Source organism: Trachinotus anak, unplaced genomic scaffold, assembly GCF_046630095.1.
Source record: "Trachinotus anak isolate AG129_WGS33_773 ecotype Australia unplaced genomic scaffold, CSIRO_AGI_Tana_v1 ptg000032l, whole genome shotgun sequence".
NCBI classification, from domain to species: Eukaryota; Metazoa; Chordata; class Actinopteri; order Carangiformes; family Carangidae; genus Trachinotus; species Trachinotus anak.
The window spans coordinates 16072209-16098027 of NW_027273883.1; the positions used below are offsets into that span (position 1 = coordinate 16072209).

Consider the following 25819-nt stretch of genomic DNA (forward strand, 5'->3'; position numbering starts at 1 on the left):
ATTGACAATGTATGCTTTAGTCCCACAACCAGTCATGTACTCTTGATTAATGAAAAAAAACAAAACAATAACCTAATTTTTTTTTTAATGATTGCAGTGGGTTGTACTACAGTGGATTATCTCATAGCCACATGCAAGAGTAATTTGGAGGAAAACACCAACTTTAACGTTAAATTGAAAGTATTCATCAGTGGCCAGTATTTAATTCATAGTGTTCATGCTTTCACCTAAACTTCTATTTAAAGATTTTCATTTAAATGTCTCTCTCCTAGGGCTGTGTTTCATAAAACATTTACTTACAAACAAGGTAGTGACTCGTGTAAAATATTCAAACTGCTTTTTTTAATGCAGTCTAATGGCAAACGTACAAGAAATTCTTCTGTGCCATTACTGTCACACATCATTATTATTAATACTGTGTTCATGCTTAATTAATTTCTCTATTTTTAATGGGAACAACACTTGTCCTCAAATATGTCTCAGGGGTTGTTTGCACTGCTTCTGTTTTTAATAACTGTGGATGCTGTGATGACCCAACATCTGAATCTTAATGTGAAATCATAGGTTCCCATACAGTATTTATTACTGTCCTCTTTTGTCACACCAGTGAACTGAAGCAAACACGTGGATATATATATCTCAGGGCAACATTTTTCTTTTTGTTTTAAATATCCTGAGGGTGATGAAATAAGCACAGTAGTTATCGTCCAAGGTGAGTGAGTTACCTTAAATTGTAATATATATTTTTAGTGATTTGAACATTAAGCAGTCTGCATTTACCTTTATTTATGAAGCAAGAAATCTTAAGCAGTCATTCTCTCAAAATCCATCTAATGCCGCGCAGTCTTGTACAATCCCTTAATGTTTATTTGGCAAGTACAGAACTCTGCCTTTTCAACATTTTAATTGCTGACGTGCAGAAACACATATATCCTTTTCATTTTTATTTCATGAGGTATTTTTTTCTCAAATATTGGTGAGAACTATTTCATTTTGCAGCACTTTGTAAAGATTTTTTTGGGGCATTTTTGCCTTTATTTGACAGGACAGTAGAGAGTGACAGAGAGAGGGGGAATGACACATAGGAAAGAGTCGGGCTGGTCGGGAGTCGAACCAGCACTCACCTGCCAGAAGCATCAGCTCATGTGGTACGCCCCCTAACCACTCCACTATCGGGCCGCCCCTTTTGCAGCACTTTTATTCGTTTTCGATATGTAGATTTATAGTTTTCATATTCTATTTATTTTTCATATTTATGCAGAGTTCTGAGTGATTTATCTTTATCTTCTACTCATTTCTAGAGAGAAGAGATGCTACTTCTCTTCTTTCCCTTCCTGCTGCTTCTCTTCATTGGTTTATTCAATAGCACAAAACAGGGAACAACAGAGAGTGAGGTTCATGTTTATAATTTATTTTTATTGAAACTGTCATGGACTGACATTCTTTAGTTAGAGGACATGGTGCTGCGAATCCAGGAGTTGTAGTTGCAGACCTTGGCGTAGACTCCAGGCTTGTTCCTCTGGGCACAGCCATAACCCCAGGACACCACACCCTGCAGCTGACCGTTGCACACCACGGGGCCACCAGAGTCACCCTGACAGGACACAGATAGAAAACAAGACGTGAGTAGGGGTGTTGTGAAGTTTGACTCGTCCACTTGGAGAAACAGTGATGATGACTTTAGCTGGTACCTGGCAGGAGTCCTTGCCTCCCTCAAGGAATCCAGCACAGAACATGTTGGAGGTGATCTGTCCAGGGTAGGAGCTCCTGCAGCTGCTGTCGCTCAGGATGGGGGCATCCAGGCACCTCAGGCGATCAGGGTAGTTGCCTAGAGAGGAAGAAAAACAAGATGTGATGTTGTTCATACACTAACTTCTAGCAAGTTGTCTTTCAGATATGTTTGCAGCACTCTACTGACTTCCAGAGCTGCTGGTGTTGCCCCATCCAGAGATCAGACAGCGGGTGCCAGAGCTGGCGCAGCTGGAGGGCAGGGACACGGTGCGGACGTAGCTGTTCAGGGTGGCGGGCTTGCTCAGCTTGATCAGCATGATGTCATTGTCCAGGTTGCGGCTGTTGTATCTGGGGTGACGGATGACCTTGGCAGAGTTGATGAACTGCTCAGTGCCCTCGTTGACAGCGATGTTGTGCTCACCAAGACGCACCTGGATGCGGCTGAGAGAGAGGCATGAGGGTAAAAATTCATTCATCTTCACTTGTAGTGTGGTGACCAGTATACGCCATGTGTTTGGAGAAACAATTCTTCCAATTTGAACCAGAAGAAGTAGTTTCATCATGAATGTTGACAGGCTTATGGTTTTATTGGAATCTATACTCACGACTTGTAGCAGTGAGCAGCAGACACCACCCAGGTGCTGGAGATCAGGGAGCCTCCACAGAAGTGGTATCCAGCGTTCAGAGAGACCTGGTAGGGCACAGAGTTCTTTCTGCACTCGTAGCCTCCAACAATTTTGTCATCCTCGTCCTCAATGGGAGCAGCAACTTGGATATAAAAAGAGAGTTATGATAGTTTTAAGTTCTCAAACTTATCCAAACTTAAAAAGAACACAAACAACATATTCAAGAACTTACAAGCTGCAGCAAACAGGGCCAGGAGAATGAAGTACTTCATGATCTGTACCTAGTGAATTCACACACCACCGGACTGGAATGAGTGGGCTTATATACCACTTGAGTAGCTAACTCGACAACTCTTTATCTAACCCTCTCTCAAGGATTTTCCCATGCACTGTGAACTATGTTTAAATATTATCCCACCTGGGAAACAGCAGCTTGGTCAAAAAGAAGAACACATGAATTTCCATGAGTCATCTATTTTTAAGAAATACAGCCCTTAGTACTATTGTCTTAAAATACATGCCTATGAATTAAATACTGAATAAAAAATAGGAAGACAACGTTAGACAAGGGTGGAGGGACACAGACAAACCAAACTCATTTGTCAAGTGTGTAGTTGCAGTGATATTAGACATAAACAGGTGACTGATTATCAGGGGGATTTTCCACAACGTTCATCTACAACATATTACTTTTTTGAATGTCAGTAATTATTATAGTTTAAAAATCAAATTATTTACTATTTACTATATATTAGGTACATTTCTAAGAAGGTCCCAGAAAGTTTTCTGAAAGATGTGATGTAAACTGGTATGGGTTATAGGGGAAATAAAGACAAAATATTGCGACTGTCATTTAGGTTTTGTGAATAGAGCTGCTCTACTTAAATCCTTCATTAAGTCATCATCAAGAGACGTTATTCTCTATATCACATATTTATTCTCTTTATTTTTGAACTGCCTCTGGACAAACGTCATATTTTTTGCATGTTCAGCTAATCTGGTTTTAATTGGAATTAATTTATCTGAGGGGTCACCATTTAACAGTGTCTCTATTTCCCTAAAATTAAGACGGAATTACTCAAATCCTCCAGGGGCCCTTGTTTTGAATGAACAACTGCATATAAGCTCCTTTCTATGAATTTAGAGAAAACTACGTGACCAGTACAAATGAAACCAAGGTCCGTTTGTGCAACACGTCCGAACTGTGATTGGTCCTGAATAGACCCCGTTCAGTGACGTCAACAGAAAGCGACTGCGCTCGGTTTGTGTATCGGCTGCTGAGCTAACAGCTGCACCAATTATGTTTTGGTTTTGTTTTGCCTCCCATGTGCCGTTATCATGAGGTAAGAAACACAAAACAACGTCAGCTTTCTCTTCAATTCCGCCCAGTTGTCGCTGGCAGTTCAGATAAAGCTGTTGCTTTACCTGAAGCTGTGGTTAGCCGTTAGCTAACAGCTAGCTCCATTGCAAGATCAGCACCTAATGTATGCGGAATGCGCAACCATTGCGGATGTGGTGCAGAAAAAAATGCGCATCGATGCGACAGAATACAGAAGTGATCGTCCCTGAGAAATACGAACGTGGATATTCAAAAATGCACCGCAGTTGTAAGCAGTGTTATGTCTTGTTGTTGTATTTCAGCTCTGGAGGCGATTCTCTGCCTGGATGATGCTTCTCGCTGTAACACAGCTGGACGTTCAGATGTAGCTCTCAGCCTGCTCCAGGTGTTTTTACACATTGTACAGATGTTTTCAGTAACCTATCAGTATACATGGAAATGACAGAAATGAATTTAAGGGGCTGCAGCTAGCTGGAAAAGTCTGTGGACTTCATGCTCCAATCATACACAACATGATTGTATTTCTCAATGAGCTGCAGCAATGACTTGAATAATTTCAGGAATACTGTTTAAAAACAGCATGTACAGATACTTAGTCTATATTTCCTAAGAAATCACCTTCGTGTGTGTGTGGCAGCTCATAGTTATCTGATGCAGTATACTGAAGACTTGCAATGTCTTTAGCAGAAGGCTCAGTTATACCTTGAACTCATGTTGATGGAGAAGCAGCTGTCAGAATCAGAATTGGCCCGCCAGTCAGTTCTGCTGTAAATCAGGTCTGACCCATGACTGAGTACTACGAGGAGGGGGGGCTGCTGTACGAGCAATCACCTCCCATGCACATCAAAGTGGAGTCTCCGGAGGGACCCTTTGGAGGGGGAGCCTCAGAAAACGGCTTCCCCAGGGAGGATGAGGACTCGGAGGGCAGCTGTGACCAGAACAGTGGATTACCTGGGGGGCTCCCCTTCAATGTGGTAGTCGTGCATCCGAACATCATGGCACCTGGAATGTCCTCAGATGACCTCTTGTCCATTGAACAAAGTAAGCCTGAATGAGATTAAGACCATTATGGGAAACTGGATGGACCAGGTCCTTGTTTATTTATAAACTGTAGAGCATGTAGAGCCTAATGGGAACAACGTGCAAAATAAGTACACTTATAAGAAATAATTCATAAAATTATTTTATTGTGTATAAAGTGTTACAAGTGTACTGAAGTAAAGTCAGGATATGCATTAATAGATTTTATCTATGCAGACACCTGCAGCATTTTGCAGAGAAGAATGATTTAATGACATGAAAACTTATAATTAACTTATAATATTGTTAAATTGAGATAAATACTTGATGTTACCAAAAGTAGTTATAGTTGAATGTATTTTGGATTAGCACAGTAAAAAGTAACACAAAGTAAGACATTCTTAAAGCATATTTCTCTTCCTCATACATTATATTTAGCTGGATATTTTCCCTCTCCCTTTTGGGCTGTTCTCTCACCTGTATCTCTACAGACAGAGCTATGTCAGCTGCACTGGCTGCTGGTGGTGCAGGAAAAAGAAAGAGTCGCTTCAGTGGAGCAGAGCTGGAGGTGTTGGTTTCAGAAGTCACTCGGTGTGAAGGAGAACTCTTTGGTCCTGCGGGGAGGCTCCGGCGGCGGGAGAGAGAGCGCATCTGGGCAGGAATCCTAGAGAGAGTCAATGCTGTGTCCAGAGTCCCGCGTACCCTTCGAGAGGTGAAGAAGCGCTGGGACGACTTAAAGAGGCGCAATGGCGGTAGGCTAGCAGATGCCCGCCACCGCAGCTGTTACCTGCCATCCAGCAGGGGGGCCTCAATGCTTGGACGTCCTTCCCAGCCCAGCCCCAGGCTTCAGCAAGCCAGGCAAAAGCAAAACACCCGACCAAAGCCCAGTTTCCCATGTTTCCCTGACTCAGATACAGGTAAAAATAAGTTAAATATGTAAAATAAATTACTCAGATGCATTTTCTTTGTAGAATATATAGATGCAACTAAGATAACATTATGTTATGTCCACTTAAAATTGTTTTCACAGGTGTAGGAGTGGAAGGATCAGAGAGAGATGCTTTGGAGAAAGACGAGGACAATCCTGAGCGTGAGAGAGACATGGGAGAACCTGAGTGTGAACCAGTAGAGAACAGCATGGAGGACAAATTAGGATTAGGATTAGGTCTGGGCATTGGACCACCCCCTCCATCAGAACGATGGCTGCCTCCTTCCCCACTCTACAGTGCTCCTTTCCTCAATGGCAGCCCTCAGCCCAGCAGTCCTCAGCCATCACTTGGAGCACAACAGGGTCCTCTTGAAGCCCCTCCACGCAGCTCCTGGCTTGAAGATGAGCTGCGAGGGTTAGGAGAAGCAGCAATTCAACTGGGAAATCGGGTAGAAAAGAGTCTGCGGGAGTTTGGGGAAGGTTTCAGACAAGACATGAGAACACTTGTTGCTTCGCAAGAGGCATTAGCAGTCAGTCTACAACAAAACAATGTCCTCTTACAAAGGCTGTTAGGAGTGCTTGAGGCCCAACAACAACCACAGCCACAGCAACATCGTGTACAACAAGCGCATCAATCACAAACATCTCAACAGCACTTACAGCCACAGCCAGCTCTGCAGCAGTTGCAGCATATAGAACCACAACAGCAGCAGCAGCAACAACAACAACAACAGCGAAATGAAACACCACAGCAGTCACAGCTACAGCATCAGCAGCAGTCACATGTTGTACAACAACAGTCACAACAGCACCAAACACAAATACAGCAGCAGCCGCAGATCACCCAGCATCCAAATAATCAGTCAGCTGTAGCTGTGGTACCTGCACCATCGTCCCCTGACATACATGGCACTTTTCCCTCTGATCCACCCACAGACACAAATGGAAGTGTGCAGAGGCCACGGCGAGGAAGAGCTGTTGATCACAGACGCAGAAGACGGCGCTGAGTACTTAAAAACTCCTGCACATCCTCATCAAAATGTGACAAGAAATTATGATCTTTTTCTATTGACAGTATTTCTGTTAAAATAAACTGAGTTGTTTGGAGTTTTACTGTGCACTCCAAACTGGTGATCATCTCGCACTTAAATTTGTCTTCAAAGAGGACTGAAATGGATGAGAAAATTTGACACATTAAATAATGGGTTGGCCTTAACGTTAGCTTGGTTCCTCAGACATACGTACATATTGTGCTAAAAGACTTTGTGAGAAACAGTTTCCTCTGTGGAATGACAACTTCACGAATGACACTTTCAATTCCCAGACAACAACATACTGTAGGTGCTGATGTTTAAAATGCATGTCACTGTACATGCTTTGCGGAAAAACTGCAAAGCTCCTGATGCTCGTACTAACTAGTTCAGTACTGTCTCAATTCTCCTGATAAATTAACTAGATTGTCATAAACTACTTGTAATCTGCAGTTGTTACCATACATTGTAGTATACAGCTATTGTAATTACCTGCTAATGTATGCTTGTGCTTTTTTAAGTGTCATGGTACAAACTTTGCCAACTTTGGTTGGACAATAAAGTTAGACTGTGTTCTGTTCAGTGCGTTTTGAGACAAAAAAAATCACATTCAAAAAAATTGCCAGTTTTGGTGATTATGAAAAACAAACAAAAAAACCATCAGACATAACCTCACAGTAGGCTTCAGACTTAAAACCATGTTTCTCTTGGAATTTAAAAGCATACATAAGTATGTGGGGGCTATTTATTATAATCTTGCATGCAGTATGATGGATGTGTTTGTAGATAGTTGCTGAGAACAAGCATATGGCCATCATCTACGTAGTTTTGCACAAGCTATATTTTGTAGATAGCTATTGTTCTGATGAAATGTAACTAAACTTTAATAAAAGCCAGATATGGACCGCAAGTAAACCCAGCAGATCACTTGTGAATTTGTCACAGTGCGTATAAAAAACGTTGATGTATTGCTAATAGTTATGTTGAAAAGTTTATGTTGAATTAATTAACTTGTGAAGAGAGTGTTTGGTGTGTCCAACAACAAACTCGCAGCAGTAGCAGTCAGGGAAAGTTATAACTTAAGGGCTTTGAATTATATTTTCTGAATGATGAACTTCAGCCGTTTGCCAGCAATGAGTGTTTTATTTTGAAAGTTTTGCCCGGAAATTTCATTCCTTGTTCATGCTGGCTAACGTGATCCTTGTGTGCTCTGGACAAGGGGGTGCATGGGTGAAACATGGCCGCCGTAGACCCATCGGAGTCTCCAAAACGACAGAAATCCCCTGCGGAGGAGGTGGAAACATCTGGGGAGAAGACCGAGGCGGTAGAGTCGGGATGCGGCTTAAATCAGAGAGACGAAACAACATGTAATAAAACCGCGGAGAGCCCCGACGATGAGCGGAGAGCCAATGTTGGTAACGACGGCGGTTATATTGCCAGCCATTCTGGGGTTAGTGTCGAGTCCGGTGCTGGAACCGACAAAACGACATGTAATTCACGGGAGGACCTAACGCTGGCTGAAAAAATGGCCGAGGCTGCTGGCAGCGACCAGCGGGCTTTCGACTGGTCCGAAACTGAGGATGACGATGAAGAGGCGAAAACACGGAGGGGCGAAAATGATAAGTGTGGTATGCTAACAGTGTTAATGTGTTTTACTGTTAGCTTTAGCTTCCAGGCTAACCTGGGCTGTAGCTCTCACTAAAGGTTCAGTACACCCTGTCAACTCCGCTAACGTTATTTACCTTAACAAAACCAAGCTAGCCGCCACAATCCTGCACCGTAGACTGTTACCTGCACTGAAAGTGGATAGCTGTGTTAGTTGCATGCAGTTTGTTTGGTTATCAACAGATAAGTTGTTTGCTGTGTATTTAAGTTATTATTATGATGTGCTTTTTTTCTCTTCCAGACCTCGGTAACGTTACAGAGAGTGCTGAAAAAGTGCAGCAGGATGCACATGTCGATCATAACATTGGCACTGATGCAAAAGAGGTCCACAAGGAGGAAAACTTACTCAATGATAAGAGGAGCACAGAGAAGGAACTGGCTGAGGAGTTGGTGGGATATGTGGACGGGACAGAGGATGTCGTTGAAGATGAGGAGGAGGCAGACCGCGAGGGGGATGCTGATTTGGTTACTAAGCCAAAAAAGTGTCGTTTGGTGTGCAAGGAGTGCGGGAAGAGGTTCAACCGCCGAGAGATGTTCAACCTTCACCGCCACTTTCATGCACATGAGGATGAACTCTTGCCCCTCACCTGTAAAGAATGCGGCCTTTCCTTTCAGCACCGCAGCAGCCTCATTAAACACAGAAATGAACATAAAGAGAAGGAGGAGCAACTTGTCACTCCAAAGAAGGAGGTGCATGCAATGGATGAAGGCAGTTTTGAATGTGCAGAATGTAGGAGGATCTTTTCTACAGTGGATAAGCTGAGAGACCACAACTGCAGCAATACAGTCGAAAAGCCTTACCACTGCCCCCTGTGCCGCCAAGAGTTCCAGTTTAAGGTGTCAGTCACTAAGCACATGATGACCCACTCCCAGGAGAGCATGTTTACATGCCAAGAGTGCAATCAAACTTTCCCAAACACCATGGCTCTGCGCTATCACCAGCGATGTCACACCGCCCTCAAGCCCTATGAGTGCCCTGAGTGCGGCATGGTTTTCAAACACTACTCTGTCATGGAAGACCACCGTCGCAAACACACAGATAACACACGTTCTCACCTGTGCAACATCTGTGGTAAGACCTTCAAGTACAGTAGTCTCCTCCATCAGCATCAGTATCTTCACACAGGCCAGAAGCCCTTCCGTTGCCCTGAATGCGGCAAAAAATTTGCCTTTGCCCAGAACATGAAGGCACACTGCCGCCAGCATAGACTGCATGAAACCAACTCTTCCAGTGAGCAGCCCTGCAAGCAGCCCCCTGTGCCTATACAGGAGGCAGTTAGAGGGCTAGGGAAAGAGAACACACACCAGAGCGAGGAACCGAAACGCACATTCAAATGCCCTCTTTGTCCCCAGACTTACTGTGTACCAGCTAACTTGAGAGCCCACATGCTTATTCACGAGGCCGAGTATGAGACGCTGGAGAGAACACCCAGACCCCCAAGGGAGATTAACAAGTACTGGGAAAAAGGACACACTTGTCCACACTGCCCATGTGTTTATCGTGATGAATCCAGTTTAAATGTACATTTGTTAAGTGTCCACAAGTCCGTAGCACAATATTTAGAAAAGGTGGCAGCGCCACCTAAAAAACAATATAATCTGTTAAGTAGTGATAACATACAGGCAAAACTGAGAAGTGATGGCATAAGTATTAAGTCGTACAAGTGTTCTGAATGTGGGAAAACCTTCCGCCATCGCTCAGTGTTAGAGCTACATATGCGCATACATTCCAAGGACAAGCCTTATCAGTGTAAAGTGTGTGGAAAGGGCTTTAGATTCAGTAGCTACTTACAGCAACATCTCATCATTCATACAGGCAAGAAGCCATACAAATGTCCCGACTGTGGGAAGGACTTTGCCTTCCTGCAGAACATGAAAACACATCAAAAGCTGCATCAGGAGAAACCATTCCGCTGCACTAGCTGCCGTAAAGGCTACAGCGACGAGACCCAATTGCAGCATCATATGCTGTCACACAATGGTGACAAACCTCATAAGTGTGACCTGTGTGAGAAAAGCTTTGGATTGGCCTATCTTCTCCGTGATCATATGAACACACACACAGGAGAGAGACCTCATCGCTGTGATGAGTGTCACAAAACTTTTTCCTGGTTTAGCAGCCTGCTAGTACACCAGAAAATTCATGCTCGCAAGCGCCAAGGTTTCAGCCAGTATAATTCTTTCCAAATTGGTGCTAGGATGAGAGGCAGGGGCAGTAGGGGGAGGAGAGGGGGGAGGCCCATGTGGAGCTGGTCCAGACCATTGGGAGGCTCAGGGATGGTTAACTCTCAGCCATCTCTCTTTCAAGTTTCTGCAATAAGAGAGGCTGAGTTGCACAGAAGGGCAGTGCAGCCACAGTCTTCCATGCTCTCATCTCGCATGGATTTACAAAGCAGGCAGCAGAAGGAGCCGTGGCTGTCCGAGCTACACCCTCAACCGGTGCAGTGGAAGGTAGATGGTGGAGAGGTAATGCCTGTCCCATCATCACAGCAGCAACACACAGCTCCACAGCAAGCACAGTTTGACAGCCTTCCACAACCAGGCCTACAGCAGCACCATCATAGAAGTTCAGGCTGGGCAGATAGCCCTTTGATAACTCAGTCAGGCCCCATATCTGCTCAGACTTCAGAGTCATCACACATGAAGGAGAATACAGCTTCTGTTGTCAGCTCCCACCTGGCGTCTGTGCCAAAAAAATCCAGCCCCTTAACAGTGAGTGAGATGGAGCAGCACAGGCAGGCCAAGCCCGTTACTTGGAGTAATACACCTACATCCACAGTGCTAGCTTCCACGAGCTCTCTGCAACATGATTTTTCTGTTCCCACCTCCTACATTGACGGGGCAGCTCTGTGGAGTGTCAGACCTGCTCCACTGGCAAATTCAAGGAATTCACCAAATAAGCTTGGTCAAGAGCTTCAGCTGCCAAGATGGCCAGGTGCCACAGTGTCAACAAAAAAGGAGCCATCCACGCCGCCTAAAAAAGAGGACAGTAGAGTATGGGACATGAATAATCCTCAAATAATACCGTCGACTGTTAGCCAGCCAGAGAAGCCGTGGAACGGCTGTGAGCCGCAGAAGCAGTGGGCTTCAGGCTTAGCAGGTGCATCCACCTCAGCTCAAATAGACCAAAGCAGTGCTATGCCAATTTCAACTCCTGTTTCTCTCGGGGTAGGTAGCACCTTGTGGGACATACAAAAACCACTGGGAATTCCAAAGACTATAAACGCTCCTGAGAAATTAGTAAATAATCAAGATTTTCAGCTGCAGCAAAAGCAGGTGTCATCTGGCTGGGCCAATGTACAGAGTCAGACAGCGACACAGAAGGTTCCTATCTCCATTCAATACGAGCCTCATCGGTTTGGACAGGGGATGGGAACACCAGTTTGGGGCTTCCAAAGTAATCCCGTGGGTCCTCAAACACTGCTCACTGGGCAACTCAAACCAGGGAATGGACAGGAGCTGCAGCAACAACCAATGGTAACAGGCACTCAAATAATAATAAATCAGCCTTCTCCTTTTTTCTCACCTCCACTTGCTCCGCTCCCTCCTCTTGCTTTGCCTGGCCCTCACCCTCTTCACTCTGTCGCAGTTGGTGCACTTCCAAGACCTCCACACCCAAATATTTTTTTCACACCACAGGCAGTCATGAGCGAGAGGCCACACATGCCACAGACCCTGCCCCTACCTCAGCTTGCCCCGCGGACAGAACCTCACAAACTTGGACCCCGTTTGCCTTTTGCCCCAGAACGACTTCTCCAGTGCATGATATGCGGGTGCTCTCTTCCGCGAGAGCTTGATCTACAGATGCATTACTTGCAACATGCACAAGGAGAGATTTGACATTTCTACAATAGCAGCAAGACTTAGTTATGTTTTTATATATATACATATATATATATATATAATTTTTATTCAATGGAACTTCATTTATTTGACCCTCAGATGTGCACTTTGACCAGTTGAGTGGATGGGCATTAGAAACAAAAAGATAGAAGTGAAACTTGATTTAGTCTGCACACTTGATGCCCGTTTCATTTAAATTAATTCACAGTGTCGCTTGAAATAGAGGGGTGTATACTTGTGCCATTAAATTAGTTTCACTTTTTAAAAAATGCATTATCAGTTATCCAAATACTTTTCTGGTTTAAATAGCTTCTGAGGGTTGCAGGTTAATGAGTTTCTGTGAACTACATTTCAGTTATTGCCAATGACATTTAGATTTAGATAATATTAGTACTTTTATAGTTCTGATCATATGTCCTGAACCATTTGAACTGTGTTTCTTCATGTACAGTATACTGTGTGCCTTTAATGAGTACAGTCTGCATGTCTGCTGTCTTGGTATTCTAGGCCTAGTTTGTGCTTAAGGTAGACTCAACAATGTGACCTCACTCCCAAAACACAGAGCAACTCTTTCTAAGATACTGTAAAGAAATCTTTTTGCTTTTGGGGCAGAGGGGGGAGAGTTTGGGGAGCAGTTGTAGTGCTCACAGATGACCTGTGTCAGAGTATACAGTGAAAAGCTGACGACGGTATAGTCCTGTTAGGAAGCACTTTTATTCACGGGACCACTGGCTGAGTCCCAATATCTTGTAAGAAAAGTTCTCATCTTGATAATTTGGTCAGAGCAAAAGTATTCAAAAACAAACGGTGACAGTTACACTTAAGGTCATTTCACAGTAAGTATTTTCTGTGAATGTAACTTTTGGGTGATGAAAGAGGGAGAAAGTAGTGTCATTACACAATTATTTCTGACACTGTTGTCAAATAGTGAATTTTGTAATAAATTCAATTTGGATTTACATGATGTTTTGTCATTAATTTTGTTTACAATGGCAAGACAAACATGAAATTCACGATCTAAAATGTATGTTTTGCTCTAATCGATCCAGTCAAATTCAGCTAATTTTTCTCACTATGTCATACACATGATAATTAGATTCTAAACAGATTCTGGTGGCGGTGCTGAGCACCTACTGTAAACTGATGAGTGCCATGTAATGTGTATCTCTTACCAGAATTACTATTTCAGATTAGAATGTACCAATTTTTTATAAAAATGAAGTCCACTTTTGAGTGCAATTCAATGTATTATTTGTGAATAATGAATGATTTAATTCCACAACTGTAGATGTAGATGATTACAGAATCCCATCTCCTCTGTTATAAAAATGGGCATTTGGGAAGCTTTGGTGACCCAGTTAGTGACTGAAAATCTTCATTACTACTGTAAATTAAACGCAAGGTCCATTTGTTTAAAAAAGAAGAAAAAAAGACAAAAAAAAAAAACAGTTCCTGTGCGTTTAAAAAAATCAGCGTCTTAACATATAAAAACATGTGCCCTTCTACCTCTATCCACTGTTTTAGCATGGAAAGAAATAGGAATTTCCCATGATGTCTACATATTGGATTAAATAAAACTTGCCTTTGGTTACTATGTTGTGTTGTGCAGTACTTGTTAAATTCTTCAGCACTTGTTAAACCTAATTCATGATTAACCAACATTTAAATATTAGCATTGTTTTTACGAAACAAAATTGTGGAAAAAGTAGTCTTAAATTTGGTTGGTGAAAATTATAAGTACAAATAACAAGTATGCATCAAGATTGATAAAATGTCAGCTTTTTCTCTGAAATGTTGCCTGACGGATAAACTGCTCAGCAAAGACTCACTTTCATTTATCTGTTAAATTGAAACTAAAATCCCCCATACATAAGCCTACTTTAACAAATTATTTTCATCACACTCCATTTAATTTGCTGTCATGCAGCATTACACTAGCAGTGAACAATGGTGGGGGAGGTATTCAGATCTGCTTCTGTGGGAAAAAAAGGTACTGAATAGTAAAAGTTCTGCATTCAAGACGTTACTATCCACGTTACTTAAGGTAATTAAATATTATTAGGAAAATTTAGATAAAGTATTAAAAGCTAAAGTACTCAATGTAGAAAATGGCCCAACCAGCTTGTTATTTATGAGGTATTAAATGTTTTATAATGTATTACGTTTTATAAGTTTACGTGTTTTAATCCTAACCTGAAAAAGAGAAGCTGTCAAACAAATATAGTGCAGTAAAAAGTACGATATTCCCCTCAGAAATGTAGTGCAGTAGAAGTATAAAATAGTTTAAAATAATCAAGCCATACTTAAGTACTTGTGGAAAATTAAATTGCTTCCTGTCTTAGTGTGAATTTTACTGGGAAATAATCAGTTACTGTGCAAAAATGTAATTAATTATCTAAACAGAATCAGAATGGTAGTTTCTTTGTGTTTTTAGAAGCTGTTTGCATAAACCTTTGGGGATAAAATTATTTATATGCAGAGTTAATCGCTGCTGGTCCAGTCTCGTAGGAGGAATCAAAACAGAAGAAGAAGAAGAATCCACTTCCGCCGACAGATGCACAGCCGCACAGCGCAGGTGTGTGTGCTACTCAGCTAGCCGCGCCGTTCATCATCACTCACACTGGTGAAAACAACAAAAGATGCTGCTCTGTTTCGCGGTGACGAAGTAGGCTATCACTTACATCGCTTTCTCTCGTTTTCAGACTGGCTTTGTGTCGATAAGGAAAACTTCAATAACCGTTGTGCTGTTATGCTAACGAGGACTAGCTAGAGAAAGCTAGCACCGTCAAACAGCCACACCAAGATGGACGGAGCTGCTGCCGCGGCTATCACAGAGGACGAAGCTGCCAATAAACCTTTCGATGGACACGGAGCATCAGAAGACAACGTCGGCCCATCGGCTGAGGACATCGCAAGTGACAGTAAGTATCCGGCAGCCGCCACTTAAACGTTAAGGTTGTTAGCACCGGCATGTTCAGGCGTGGTGACCCCCTACACTAACCTCAGCAGAGCAACGTGAAATTGTGTTACCTCTCGAAAATAACACCAAACGCCGACAGTTTAGTATAAACTTGCATCAACTTGCACTGCTGCATATCCACATCTTTTTGGCTTTTTGGCTTTTTCGTGTTTTATTGATACTCTGTTTATCAAACAAACCTTGCAACAGTCAACAGACTAAGCGGATCTCACCCGTCTGGAAACGGATAACAAAGTGTTGGTAGTATACATGTTGGATTTTTATCAAGAATGTTTGCATTTAAGTCTGATTTTGGGCTGTTGCCACAGGAGCTTGTTTACAATAAATGGTTTATAAGCGGTATACTCATGTAATGTTGGGGGAAAATGCTACAACTCTCAACATCTGGCCAGGCCAAGCTGGGGAAACCATACAGATGAAATGCTGACTTGCAATTATTAGTATTTTTTGAGCAACAAACCATTTTGGAAATTGGATATTGTTTTTTCTCATGGTATTTGCTTTGTCAGTATTAACTGTCCAGCAACAACTATACAGGCTTCATCTTGAATATCCGATCTTCATGGGCTTAAATTTTTTGTCTTGCTTCATTAACAGTCTTCCTGACGCAGATCGTGATACAGACCACCAGGAACATACACCTGATGATGTGATAATGTAGTTTGTACTGTATTCAGGCACCTGTTGTGTGTGCAAAGTACTACTTTCTCCATTTACCTCACATTTTATGCGATAAGTGGTTTAAAATGAATACCCGTTGATAGTGTGTGACTATTAAAGATTTGTAAGAAGGGTATAATAAGTAATGTTAACTTAGGGTGTAAGTTTATTCTTTGTAAGAGCTTGACAAGATCATATAACTGTTTGCAGCCCAGCAAAACTTAAATAGCCTCAAATGATAATTTGGCAGAGCAGAGGCCAAAGTACTTATGAGGTTATGGTAGCCTTAATTTATATGGACTCTCCATGTAAATCATGCACGTAAACGGCGTACACATGTTGGATTTAGAACTTAATTGAAATTGTTGTCAAGTACAAGGGCACTCTTAGCAGTGATGGAGCTAGTGGGAGTCACTTGTGGTTTTCCTTGGCACAGCAGTGCAAAAACAAAAAAGCTTTTAGTGATTTTGAAAAGACAACAATGGTGAGTTTTTTGGTCATCAAAGTTGTTACTACTAAACTGTTTTCACTCCAGGTTTATTGTGTATTTAACTATTTGTATCAAAAGCCTCAGAATATCTCAAATGTTGTTGTTTCCTCTTCTACCAGCTGGTATGAATAAACTAAAATAAGCTTTTCTAGATGTGCAGGTGATCACTGTGCCTTTCTGTCAGTAAGAAATGCTTTAATGGACATAAATATGGCTGTTTTAATTTCACCTATCAAGAGCACTTTACTGCTAATTTCAACTTCAGCTTTGATCAGCAAAATAATTTTAATAATTTTCTGATTCAGAGGTTAAAATGCAGTCAGTGTTGATATAATAAGCCAACCTATTGTTGTAAAGAAATGGCTGTAATTAATTCTATATCCTTTTAAATTAGGGCTGTTGTAGATTTGATTGTCAAAGTACCATCAAGTTTGCAGGGGGAAAAAATCAACGTGTTCTATTTTTATTTATTTATTTTTTTCATTTAATTTGGAAAGTCTTCTTTTGTTTGATTATACTGTAAACTCAAATCACCTTTAAAATAAAGGCCTTATTTGCACTTGTTTTTGTGATTTTTTTTTTTTTTTTTTTTTTTTTTTTTTTTTCTTTCTTTTTCTGGAAACAGGAGTGGCTTTGACCTCCTATTTTCCCCTTTCTATTTCTAGGGGTTGGGGTTTTCTGCTGTCAGGATTGTGGAGAAGCCTTCAGAGAAGAGGCAGCCTACTTGGAGCATCGCCATCAGCACCTACAAGAACATGTGCATTTAGGTGACCAGTTGGATGGTTTACATGATCCAGAAAAGGACAGTGAAACAGCTAATTTTTGTACTTTATGTTCATTGTCATTTGTTGAACTGAGTGAATTCCTCTTGCACATGGAGACGAACCACGGTCAAACCTCCCAAAATGAGACTGGTGTTCAAATGAATTCTGGAATAACAAAGCAACACACTTATGAATGTCAAGACTGTGGGAAATGTTACGGTGTGATCGGACACTTTCTCAACCATCAGCGCTCACACAGACAAGCCTCGAAATCAGTTTTTCATGACCTTGAACATTTGAAAAAGAAGTCATTTCAGTGCGAATCTTGTGGGCGAAATTATTCTCGTGCTTCAGCTCTTGATGCACACCGTCGTTGTCATGAGGAAAAGTTAGTCAAGTCACGAAACAGGAACTCTGGGGATTCATTTCACACTGAAGAGTCAATAGTTGAAGCCAAACACCCTGAAACTCTGGCAGACGATACTTCTGAAAAACTTTTTAAGTGTTCATGTGGTAAAGCCTTTTCTGCTCTGTTGCGTCTGAAAACACATCAAAGATTTAGCCGCAACAGTCAATGTTCTCCAGAAGAAATGAAAGAAAAACCAAAGAAAAACTGCAGCGAGTTTTACTGTAGTGAGTGTAATAAGTCTTTCAATGGCCATATTGCCCTCTTCAACCATCAGCGATGGCATGCTAATCACTCAGATGACTCTGCAAAAAGGTTCTCATGTGAGGAATGTGGAAAAGTATTCATGACGCTAACGTTCTACTACAGGCATCAGCGCATGGCACACAGTGACGAGACCCCAGCAAAGTCGTTTCTTCATCAAGTGTGTCAGCTACAGAAGAAGGCCTTTGAATGTAAAGATTGTGGGCTTAAGTTTTCCAGGGCTTCAGCACTTCACTCCCATCAGCTTCATCACACAGATGTTTTCAGAGAAACAGAGAAAGAGGCCCAAGTGCCCACCCCTCTGCAACCTCAACAAAAAAGTTTGGAAAGTGAAAGAAAAGAGACTGAGCACTTGGAGGAAAATGTGGACTCAGATAGAGTGCTTCCTACCAGTGTTACGGAAGAAGACTCACAAGAAAATGAGACTGATGAAGACATGGAAAGTTATGAACCTGGGGACTTTAATGTTCAAGTGATCAGTGCAAGTGAATCTGAGGACGAGCCTGTCCAAGACCTGAATCCTGATCTTGAGCTACTGTGTGAATCAGATCAGGAAGTAAGAGACGATGGTGACACTGAAGTTTCCCCCAGTAGTCTTGTTTCCAAGCCAGAGATGGACTTGAAAATTGTACAAATTGACTTTGAGCAGGCTGACGAGCAGGCTGACGAGCAGTATGCACAGATAGCGAGGGAGACCGAGAATAAGACTACAGGGGAAAGATTTGATTGTCCAGAGTGTTACCGTTGGTTTTCTAGTGCTTCATCACTGCGCGTTCACAGAATGTGGCATGGCGTTCATAAGAGAAGACAACAGTCACAAGGTCAGTCAGTGGCAGTTTACACATGTGACACATGTGGCAATGAATCCAGTAGCTATGCAGCACACTGCAGTCACATACAGCAACACAATGCTGAAAACACAAGCAATGATGCACTGCACCACACAGAGGGATTAGAGAAGAAAAGCTTGACTTGTAGTGAGTGTGGCAAATGCTTCTCACGTTTGTCTGCTTTAGTTTCTCATCAGTTACATCATCCCAAAAGAAAGCAATTTCAATGCCCAGATTGCATGATGTCTTATTTGCATGCAGCTAGTTTGTTTAACCATATGAAAAACTGCTCCGCACAAAAGAAAGAGAATATTTCAGTCACCAAGAAAGAATACAATCCAAAGAAAACCCTTCTAGGCCCAAAGACTTTTCATTGCGAACAGTGTGGGAAGGGTTTTTGGTCTTTAGGAGCTTATTCCCACCACAAGCAAAATCAGACAGAGTGTACAGACTTACGGCTGAGAAAAGGTGTTGCAGGATCTTTGCACTCTGTTAATGGACATCCACGCTCCAGTATAAAGGTTGCATGTCCAGTGTGTGGTAGAAAGTTTCGTCACAAGGGCATTATGGCATTGCACATGCGAAAGCATGAAAATGGAAATCATAAATGTGAACTCTGCAACAGGTCGTTCCGTCTTTTTTCCAGCCTCCTCAGACACCAGGTTGTGCATAATGACCAGTTACTCCCACCGCCCATTAAATCCTTTCAGCATCAGGTGGAGCAGTTGAAAAAAAACACATACAGCTGTCCTGACTGTGGGAAGCTGTTTTCACGGGCCAAAGCACTTCAGTTTCACATGAAAAGCCATGGCTATGAGATTGGGCGTTCACTGTCATCACCCAGATCTACAGTCATGCTGGAAGATCTCCAGTGCGCAACATGCCTCGCACATTTCAACAACAAGGCCTCGTTGCGGGCTCATCAGAAACTTTGCATGAAAAGAGATAGTCAAGCAGTTCATTGTAAGACAGAACCCATAGAAAATAATGTAACTCTAAAATTGCACAAGGATGTAAGTACACAGAAAAGCTTTGAGCACGTAACACTTAATACTGAAGTAAAGAATGAAATGGACAGTGGGGAAGATCATACCGGTACAACAGATTTGAAATACAAATGCAAAAAGTGTGACAGAAGCTTTTCAGTGGTTGGAGCTTTGAATTTTCATAAAAGAATTCATGCTGAGGGTTACAAATCTGTAACAAAAGCAAAATTGGCAGTGTCAGTAATGCTTAAGAAACCTAAACAGGAAGAGCCAAGTAAAGGGCTGTTTCACTGCTCAGAATGTGGAAGGCGATTCATGTCCAACTCAGCCCTTGGCTCCCACAAACGATGGCACAAAGAAAAGAAATTGTCACGGTCCTCACTAAAAGATGAGGATTTGAAATCTGTTAGCCACAAGACAGAGGACGGACCTTTTCAGTGCAACAGATGTGGCAAACAATTTTTTAACCATTGTGTTCTCCAGCGGCACCAGATATTTAATCCTCAGTGTCAAACCAAAACTGAGCCAGATTCTGATTCAAGCAAAAGTGTGGCAAGCAACAGCAGACTGACGGAAAATTCATGTCCTGAATGTAATGAGACCTTTGCACAAGGTTCGCTTCTAGCTATCCACTATGAAAATGAGCATAGTAAAATTTGGGAGGCTGCAGGTCATCAAGGAGATCAGCTCGTCTCAGTAGACCAGGTCCCAGAACAGGTTGATATCAGTCTCAGTGGGAGTCAATCCATGTCACTGACCTTGAAGGGAAAAGCTCACCAGTGTCCCCTCTGCTCTATGACCTTTGTTAAAGCACGAGGTCTGCGTGCCCACAAATGGCAGGCGCACTCAAAGCTCAGCTCAAAAGGCAAAAGTAAGGAGTCCATTGCCATAAGCAGTGAAGTAAGAAATACAGGGGATTCATCAGCTGTAGACAACACCTCAGTGAAGGGCAGTTATCTCATTGCAAAGAAAAATTGCCCTATTGACAGAGGGAGCAAGAAAACCGGATCTGCCTCCCCACCTGTGAAATCTGTCTCATGCCTTGACTGTGGGAAACAGTGCAGTTCGGCAGGCGCACTCCTCGACCATAAGAAAGTATGCTTGGAGGTACAACAGGAGTTCAAGCAAGAGATCCAGACTCCTGAAGCCACAACTGAGGTTTCCCCGCCATTCAGCCGTCTGTCAGAGCATACAGCCAAATGCCTCTTCAAGTGCGATAAGTGTGGAAAAGCGTTCCAAACAGAGGAACAATTATCCATCCATAAGACCAAGGCAAAGAGCCGGCCCTATTGTTGTGCTCTATGCTGTCACGGCTTTTGGACTGAGAATCAGCTGCAGCAACACCTTGCCTGGCATGATGAAGTCCGCTGTCGTCTCCCAAATGAGGTTCGCTATAGGCTCAGTGCTGCTATGACTTCAAAGCCTCTTAAACCCAACATCCCTTCTGCTGCCAACAGGGGGAAGTCCTTTCCATCTTCTACACTGAACCGACCTACACTTAACCCAGACAGCCAGTCACAAAGTAGCCATAAGTGCCAACATTGTGGCAAAGCCTTTCTTTCACCAACTGCATTACAAAAACATGAAACCCAGCACTGTAACAATGACGCGTATCATTGCTCCATTTGCCCCAGGACCTTCAGTGAAATACAGGACCTTATTGATCATCACCAGGAATGTATCGGTGATTATAAAGGGCAGAGTGATGCTCCTGCTGCTATCTCATCAGGAGATACCAATGGCCTTACTTGCCTTGAATGTGGAACTACTTTTTGTCAAGAAACTGATTTGCACCAGCACTATATTGAACATGCCCATGGAGCGTTTTAGAGTACAAATAAACTGAAAAAAGCTGAAACGAAGACACTGTAGATTGTGGATTTATGTTTTTCTTTTAGAGATTGCCACATGTGCTAAGCTAGAAAGTTCTTTATTAGACCTTTGTTTAGGCTAGGTAGATACATGTTTTCATTATTTGTTCCTATATTATTTGAATTTTTTTATATTTAAAAAAAAAAAAGCATTTCCTTAGGTTATTTTCCTGTTCTCAGGCTTTCTCTTACACTGGATTAGTAAATGTACAAATGGTTAGAATAATCCCTTTCATGAATTTGTGTTGAGATGTCACAAATGCATAGTTCTGTCTGAGCCACCAGTTGATTTGACAGTTCTTGAAAAGACCTGTCATGAATGTCAGTTGAACCTTGTTAGTATCTTTGGTGATCACTGGCTGAAGTGTTGAAGTTCATAACAACATGTATCAAAAAGAAAAAAAACATTTGCATGCATGTGTCTGTCATCTTCCATTTAAAGTTCCCAGAAAAAGTAATGGTGCTGTTGATGCACTAATTATTGCGAAGTTTATGAAGAAAATGAAACAATTCTGCACAACACACGCACACACACACACACACACATTTATATATATATATAAACTAATTTTGCTGCTGTCATTTTAAATGCCTGAAGTTTGGCTGAATGAGGTACTATTTGCATATTTCAGAGAAAGATGAATATACAAGAAATTCCAGACTGTGCACCGTTTATTTGAATCCATCAAAGATGTCATGATGTCCAACATTACAGCCAGTTACTACCATAAAATAAATTGCGCAGCTGAGCTATTGTACGTTATGTACAATATAGTTTGCATTAATTGATTTATAAGCGCCGATGTTCTTTCCTTTTCCGTGTTAGAATTCTATGTTGTGGAAAGATTATTCATTGCTTAAACTAAAATAGTGCTTATGTTCATGTAGCATAGTTGGTAGTTTACTGCACCACTTTCCATGTAGTGGAAATATTATTTGTATCGTACAAGAGATGTTACTTTGCTAAATTAATTTATGAAAAGCTTTTTTCCCCTAGATGACCAATCTATCCTTTGACTATTTGTTTAACTTGCTGTTTCTGGAACAAAATAGATGTAAATGTTCACTAAAAAGTAAAAAATAAATTGATGCGTTTTTTTTCGTGACTTATTGGATTGTCTGATTAATTCAGCTTCAGCTTAGTTGTTCTGCATGTTTGTAGACTCATTAGTCTGGTTTAATATTTCTAGTTCACCTATTGGCATTCGTCCTCTGACTGATTTGTCATTATTGATAATGATGTGGGTTGCGTAGGGGGTATTTTTTGAGGACATGCTCAATGCAGCAGAGCATTAGACATAAAAATAAATGTTGACATGAATTACATCTGTTAATCACAAAGCAGAATCATTTTTCACCAAAGTAACATAACCTTAAAAGGAGCATTTTGTTCACTCATCACTACAAAATATTAGTCCTCATATGGAAATGATTTGGTCTGTTTCATACAAGCATGTCATAAGTATGAATCCTGAAGTGTGCTGCAAACATTTACCATATTTAACTATAATCAGTTGAAAAAGAATGATCAATTAAAAACATTGAATTAAAATTCTATTCTACTTATGTAATAAAAAGAAAAAATAATTATTAAACATTTGTTTTTTTAATGAAAATCAATTAATACCTCGAATTTAAAAACGGAACAAGTTTTAAAACCTCTTTTAAATTAACCACTTTGTTATCCCATTTGGTAATTTGTCTGCTGCTCATACAGTGTTTCATCTCACAATTCATTTGTTTACTGTTTGATTAGTTGATTAACCGGAAAAAGATCTATTTTGATAACAAGCAAAACTCCCCCTGCTCTAGCTGCTTCTCTTTTTCATTTTTTGACAGTAAAATAAATAAGTAAACATCTTTTGGTTTTAGACCATAAATTAGACAAAATAAGACATTTCAAGACATTGCCTCTGTCTCCAAGCGTCAGTCTCCATTGTCTAAATTTGGCAGATGAGATGTTAATCGACTTGTTGAGAAAACAATATATTATTGATAAAGATAAGTTGCAGCCTTATCTTGTTTTTAATATTTACTGTTTCCATATTGTGATGGTGTTCATTTAAAGATGTACATCAAATGTACCAGTTTAAAATAATTGGAGTCCAATCTACAGACTAGTAGTAGTAGTAGTACCAGTACCAGTACCAGTACCAGTACCATAATAATTTTAGTGTCACATTCCAGGCTTCATTTTAGGTCACAAACAGTTGCTCTACGGACATGGTCAGCAATGCTTGATAGAAATGTTTTAAAGTGAGGTGCTCTGATATTGAGATTGCATTTATGAAGAGTGTTAAGATGTTCTGATCAACTGTGATGAAGAGAAGAGCCACGACTCAGGCTTGTAAGTTTTGTTTTACCTGCTGCAATCAAAAATTAGTAAACTTACCAGTAATTACCAGGCTTTTTCTACCAAACTGCAATTTGTCAGCTGGAACATCATAGAATAATTATTTCTCCCACATGATTGACAAAATCAGATGATATTTTAGCTTATTATATACATGAAGTTCAAAAGGTGATACATTAACTGAAGACTTCTTATAAAATATCTAAATAAGTATTTGTTCTTTTTCTTCTTTTGTAGTCGAACAGTGCAGCATTGTGTGTAAGGATTGTGGACTGAAGTTTACACACTGGCAAGTCTTCAAGACTCACTTGCACCAGCATGCCATGGAAGAGGAGGAAGAGGAGGAAGACGCTCAGACAGGAGACAACGGAAACCCTGCAGCAGAACTGCTCCCTGGGAGAGAAGACGGAGACGAAGACATGGGTGGTGCTGCTGATGGGTGTGACACAAGCAGCTCATTGCAAACAAATCCTTCAGATTTAATACAAAGTGCCTCAATGAAGAAGAAACTTCAAAAAGTTTACGCTTGCTTGGTCTGTGGGAAGGTTTATACATACCTGGTTTCTTACCAAAAACATCAACAGCTACACGAAAACCGGTCCCTTGTGGCAGAAAATCAGAGTGCCCAGAATTTGCATAGATATGAGTGTCCAGAGTGTGGGATGTCATTCATCAGGCAAACACGGCTACTTGGTCACATGAGAGTTCACAGGTCACGCAGACAACTGAAATCAAAACCTCCTAGATGTGATCAGTGTAACAAAGAATTCACCTCTGTGAAGTCATGGATGAGTCATAGTGATATTCACAAAGAGAAACCATTTTGGTGTTTAAGTTGTGCCAAAGGCTTCAGAGATGAAGTGTCACTGGATAAACACCTGCAGAGTCACAGTCTGAGGCAACATAAGTGTGACATTTGCCACAAGAGTTTCCAATCGTCTGCTCAGCTTATGAATCACTACAACACCCACACTGGAGCAAAGCCTTACCAGTGCTCATTCTGTGGAAAGACCTTTTCTTATGCTGGAAATCTTAGTACACACAAAAAAAAGCATCTTAGAGTTTATGTTGGGTCCAGCACGATGCCTCTTGGTAACAAGAATTCTGGGATTTTCACAAAGAAGCGAATGATTAAAAAGAAGAGACCTGTTCTCACTAGTGTTCAAGAAGAGCCAGAAATGGATATAAACATAGAAGAGCTGCAGGAAAAGGAAGAAAGTGTGGTGAGAAGTGAAACTCAAAAGGAAGGTGCTGCATTTGGGGATCATACCAACTCTGAAGAGTCAGATTGTGGAGAGCCTGTACATTACTTGGTGGGCACGGCTGGGTCTGAACCACCTGATGAGTTGAAATCAGAAACGGTGCAACCACAACCAGGACAGGAGTTGGACAAGAGTGAGTTGCAGGAAACAAATATGTACAGAGGGCACAAATACTGGGAATGGGAGTGTTTTGAATGTGATATGGGTTTTGATGATGTGGCAAGCCTGCATTTGCATTATATAAAACATGCTACCGGGGAGCTGCCTTTTCCACAGGATGATATTGAGGGATGAAGGATCCTAGAGGCATTTATTTTCTCACACTGTTGCCTTTCTTGCCCCCAGTAATGTTGATACAAATTGGGACAGTCAATAGCTTTTATCCCTTATTTTATCCTTTTTTTTTTTTTTTTTACTTTTCATAGTCAAAGATGAATGGTTTTGGTGAAGAAACAAGGGGTTAATAAACTACTGTGAAACTTGAATTTTGAAGTTCAAGTTTCCAATCTCAGTCACTGTGTTTCACACCTTTAAGGTGAAATATTCTTGTGGAGATTGATAATGATTTTCTACAACAGACTAAGTCTCAACAGTCTGATGCTAGGAGATTATACTGCATGTTTTTAATGTTTATGGCTCATATGTAAACTGAGATCAAAACTATATGTTGCAAAATGTCAGGAATGAAAGCGGGAAAGGGGAGGAAATGAAATACTGAAGTAAAGCTACCTCATTCTACTTTAAATAAAATAAAATGCATTCAAAATGTT

At 41.3% G+C, this 25819-nt stretch overlaps 4 protein-coding genes across 9 annotated transcripts; 3 read left to right on the forward strand and 1 right to left on the reverse strand.

Moving 5' to 3' along the window:
• Nucleotides 1–1390: 1390 nt before the first annotated feature.
• LOC139613811 (trypsin-3-like) lies at nucleotides 1391–2746 on the reverse strand. Its single transcript, XM_071470727.1, has 5 exons — nucleotides 2590–2746; nucleotides 2337–2499; nucleotides 1919–2172; nucleotides 1692–1828; nucleotides 1391–1594 (listed from the first exon to the last, which is right to left on the reverse strand). The coding sequence occupies exons 1-5, from the start codon at nucleotides 2627–2629 to the stop codon at nucleotides 1445–1447; spliced, it is 744 nt and encodes a 247-aa protein (XP_071326828.1). The 5' UTR covers nucleotides 2630–2746; the 3' UTR covers nucleotides 1391–1444.
• Nucleotides 2747–3575: 829 nt separating this feature from the next.
• Nucleotides 3576–7590, forward strand: LOC139613786 (uncharacterized). The gene is made up of 4 exons (XM_071470684.1): nucleotides 3576–3700; nucleotides 3999–4737; nucleotides 5208–5633; nucleotides 5747–7590. The coding sequence occupies exons 2-4, from the start codon at nucleotides 4482–4484 to the stop codon at nucleotides 6649–6651; spliced, it is 1587 nt and encodes a 528-aa protein (XP_071326785.1). The 5' UTR covers nucleotides 3576–3700; nucleotides 3999–4481; the 3' UTR covers nucleotides 6652–7590.
• Nucleotides 7591–7865: 275 nt separating this feature from the next.
• LOC139613774 (uncharacterized) lies at nucleotides 7866–13774 on the forward strand. Of its 2 annotated transcripts, XM_071470661.1 has the most exons (3): nucleotides 7866–8303; nucleotides 8582–11817; nucleotides 11980–13774. In XM_071470661.1, exons 1-3 carry the CDS (start codon nucleotides 7913–7915, stop codon nucleotides 12178–12180), a joined length of 3828 nt encoding a protein of 1275 aa, XP_071326762.1. In that variant the 5' UTR covers nucleotides 7866–7912; the 3' UTR covers nucleotides 12181–13774. The 2 variants fall into 2 exon arrangements, with proteins under 2 accessions (XP_071326762.1, XP_071326761.1); XM_071470660.1 differs by having other exon boundaries at nucleotides 8582–13774.
• A 148-nt stretch (nucleotides 13775–13922) lies between these two features.
• LOC139613771 (zinc finger protein 660) lies at nucleotides 13923–25819 on the forward strand. 5 transcript variants are annotated; one of them, XM_071470655.1, is made up of 3 exons: nucleotides 13923–15104; nucleotides 16979–17080; nucleotides 24025–25819. In XM_071470655.1, the coding sequence occupies exons 1-3, from the start codon at nucleotides 14987–14989 to the stop codon at nucleotides 25341–25343; spliced, it is 1539 nt and encodes a 512-aa protein (XP_071326756.1). In that variant the 5' UTR covers nucleotides 13923–14986; the 3' UTR covers nucleotides 25344–25819. The 5 variants fall into 5 exon arrangements, with proteins under 5 accessions (XP_071326756.1, XP_071326755.1, XP_071326754.1 ...); XM_071470654.1 differs by having other exon boundaries at nucleotides 14345–15104; nucleotides 16979–18568; XM_071470653.1 differs by lacking the exon at nucleotides 24025–25819 and having other exon boundaries at nucleotides 14595–14848; nucleotides 14944–15104; nucleotides 16979–22540.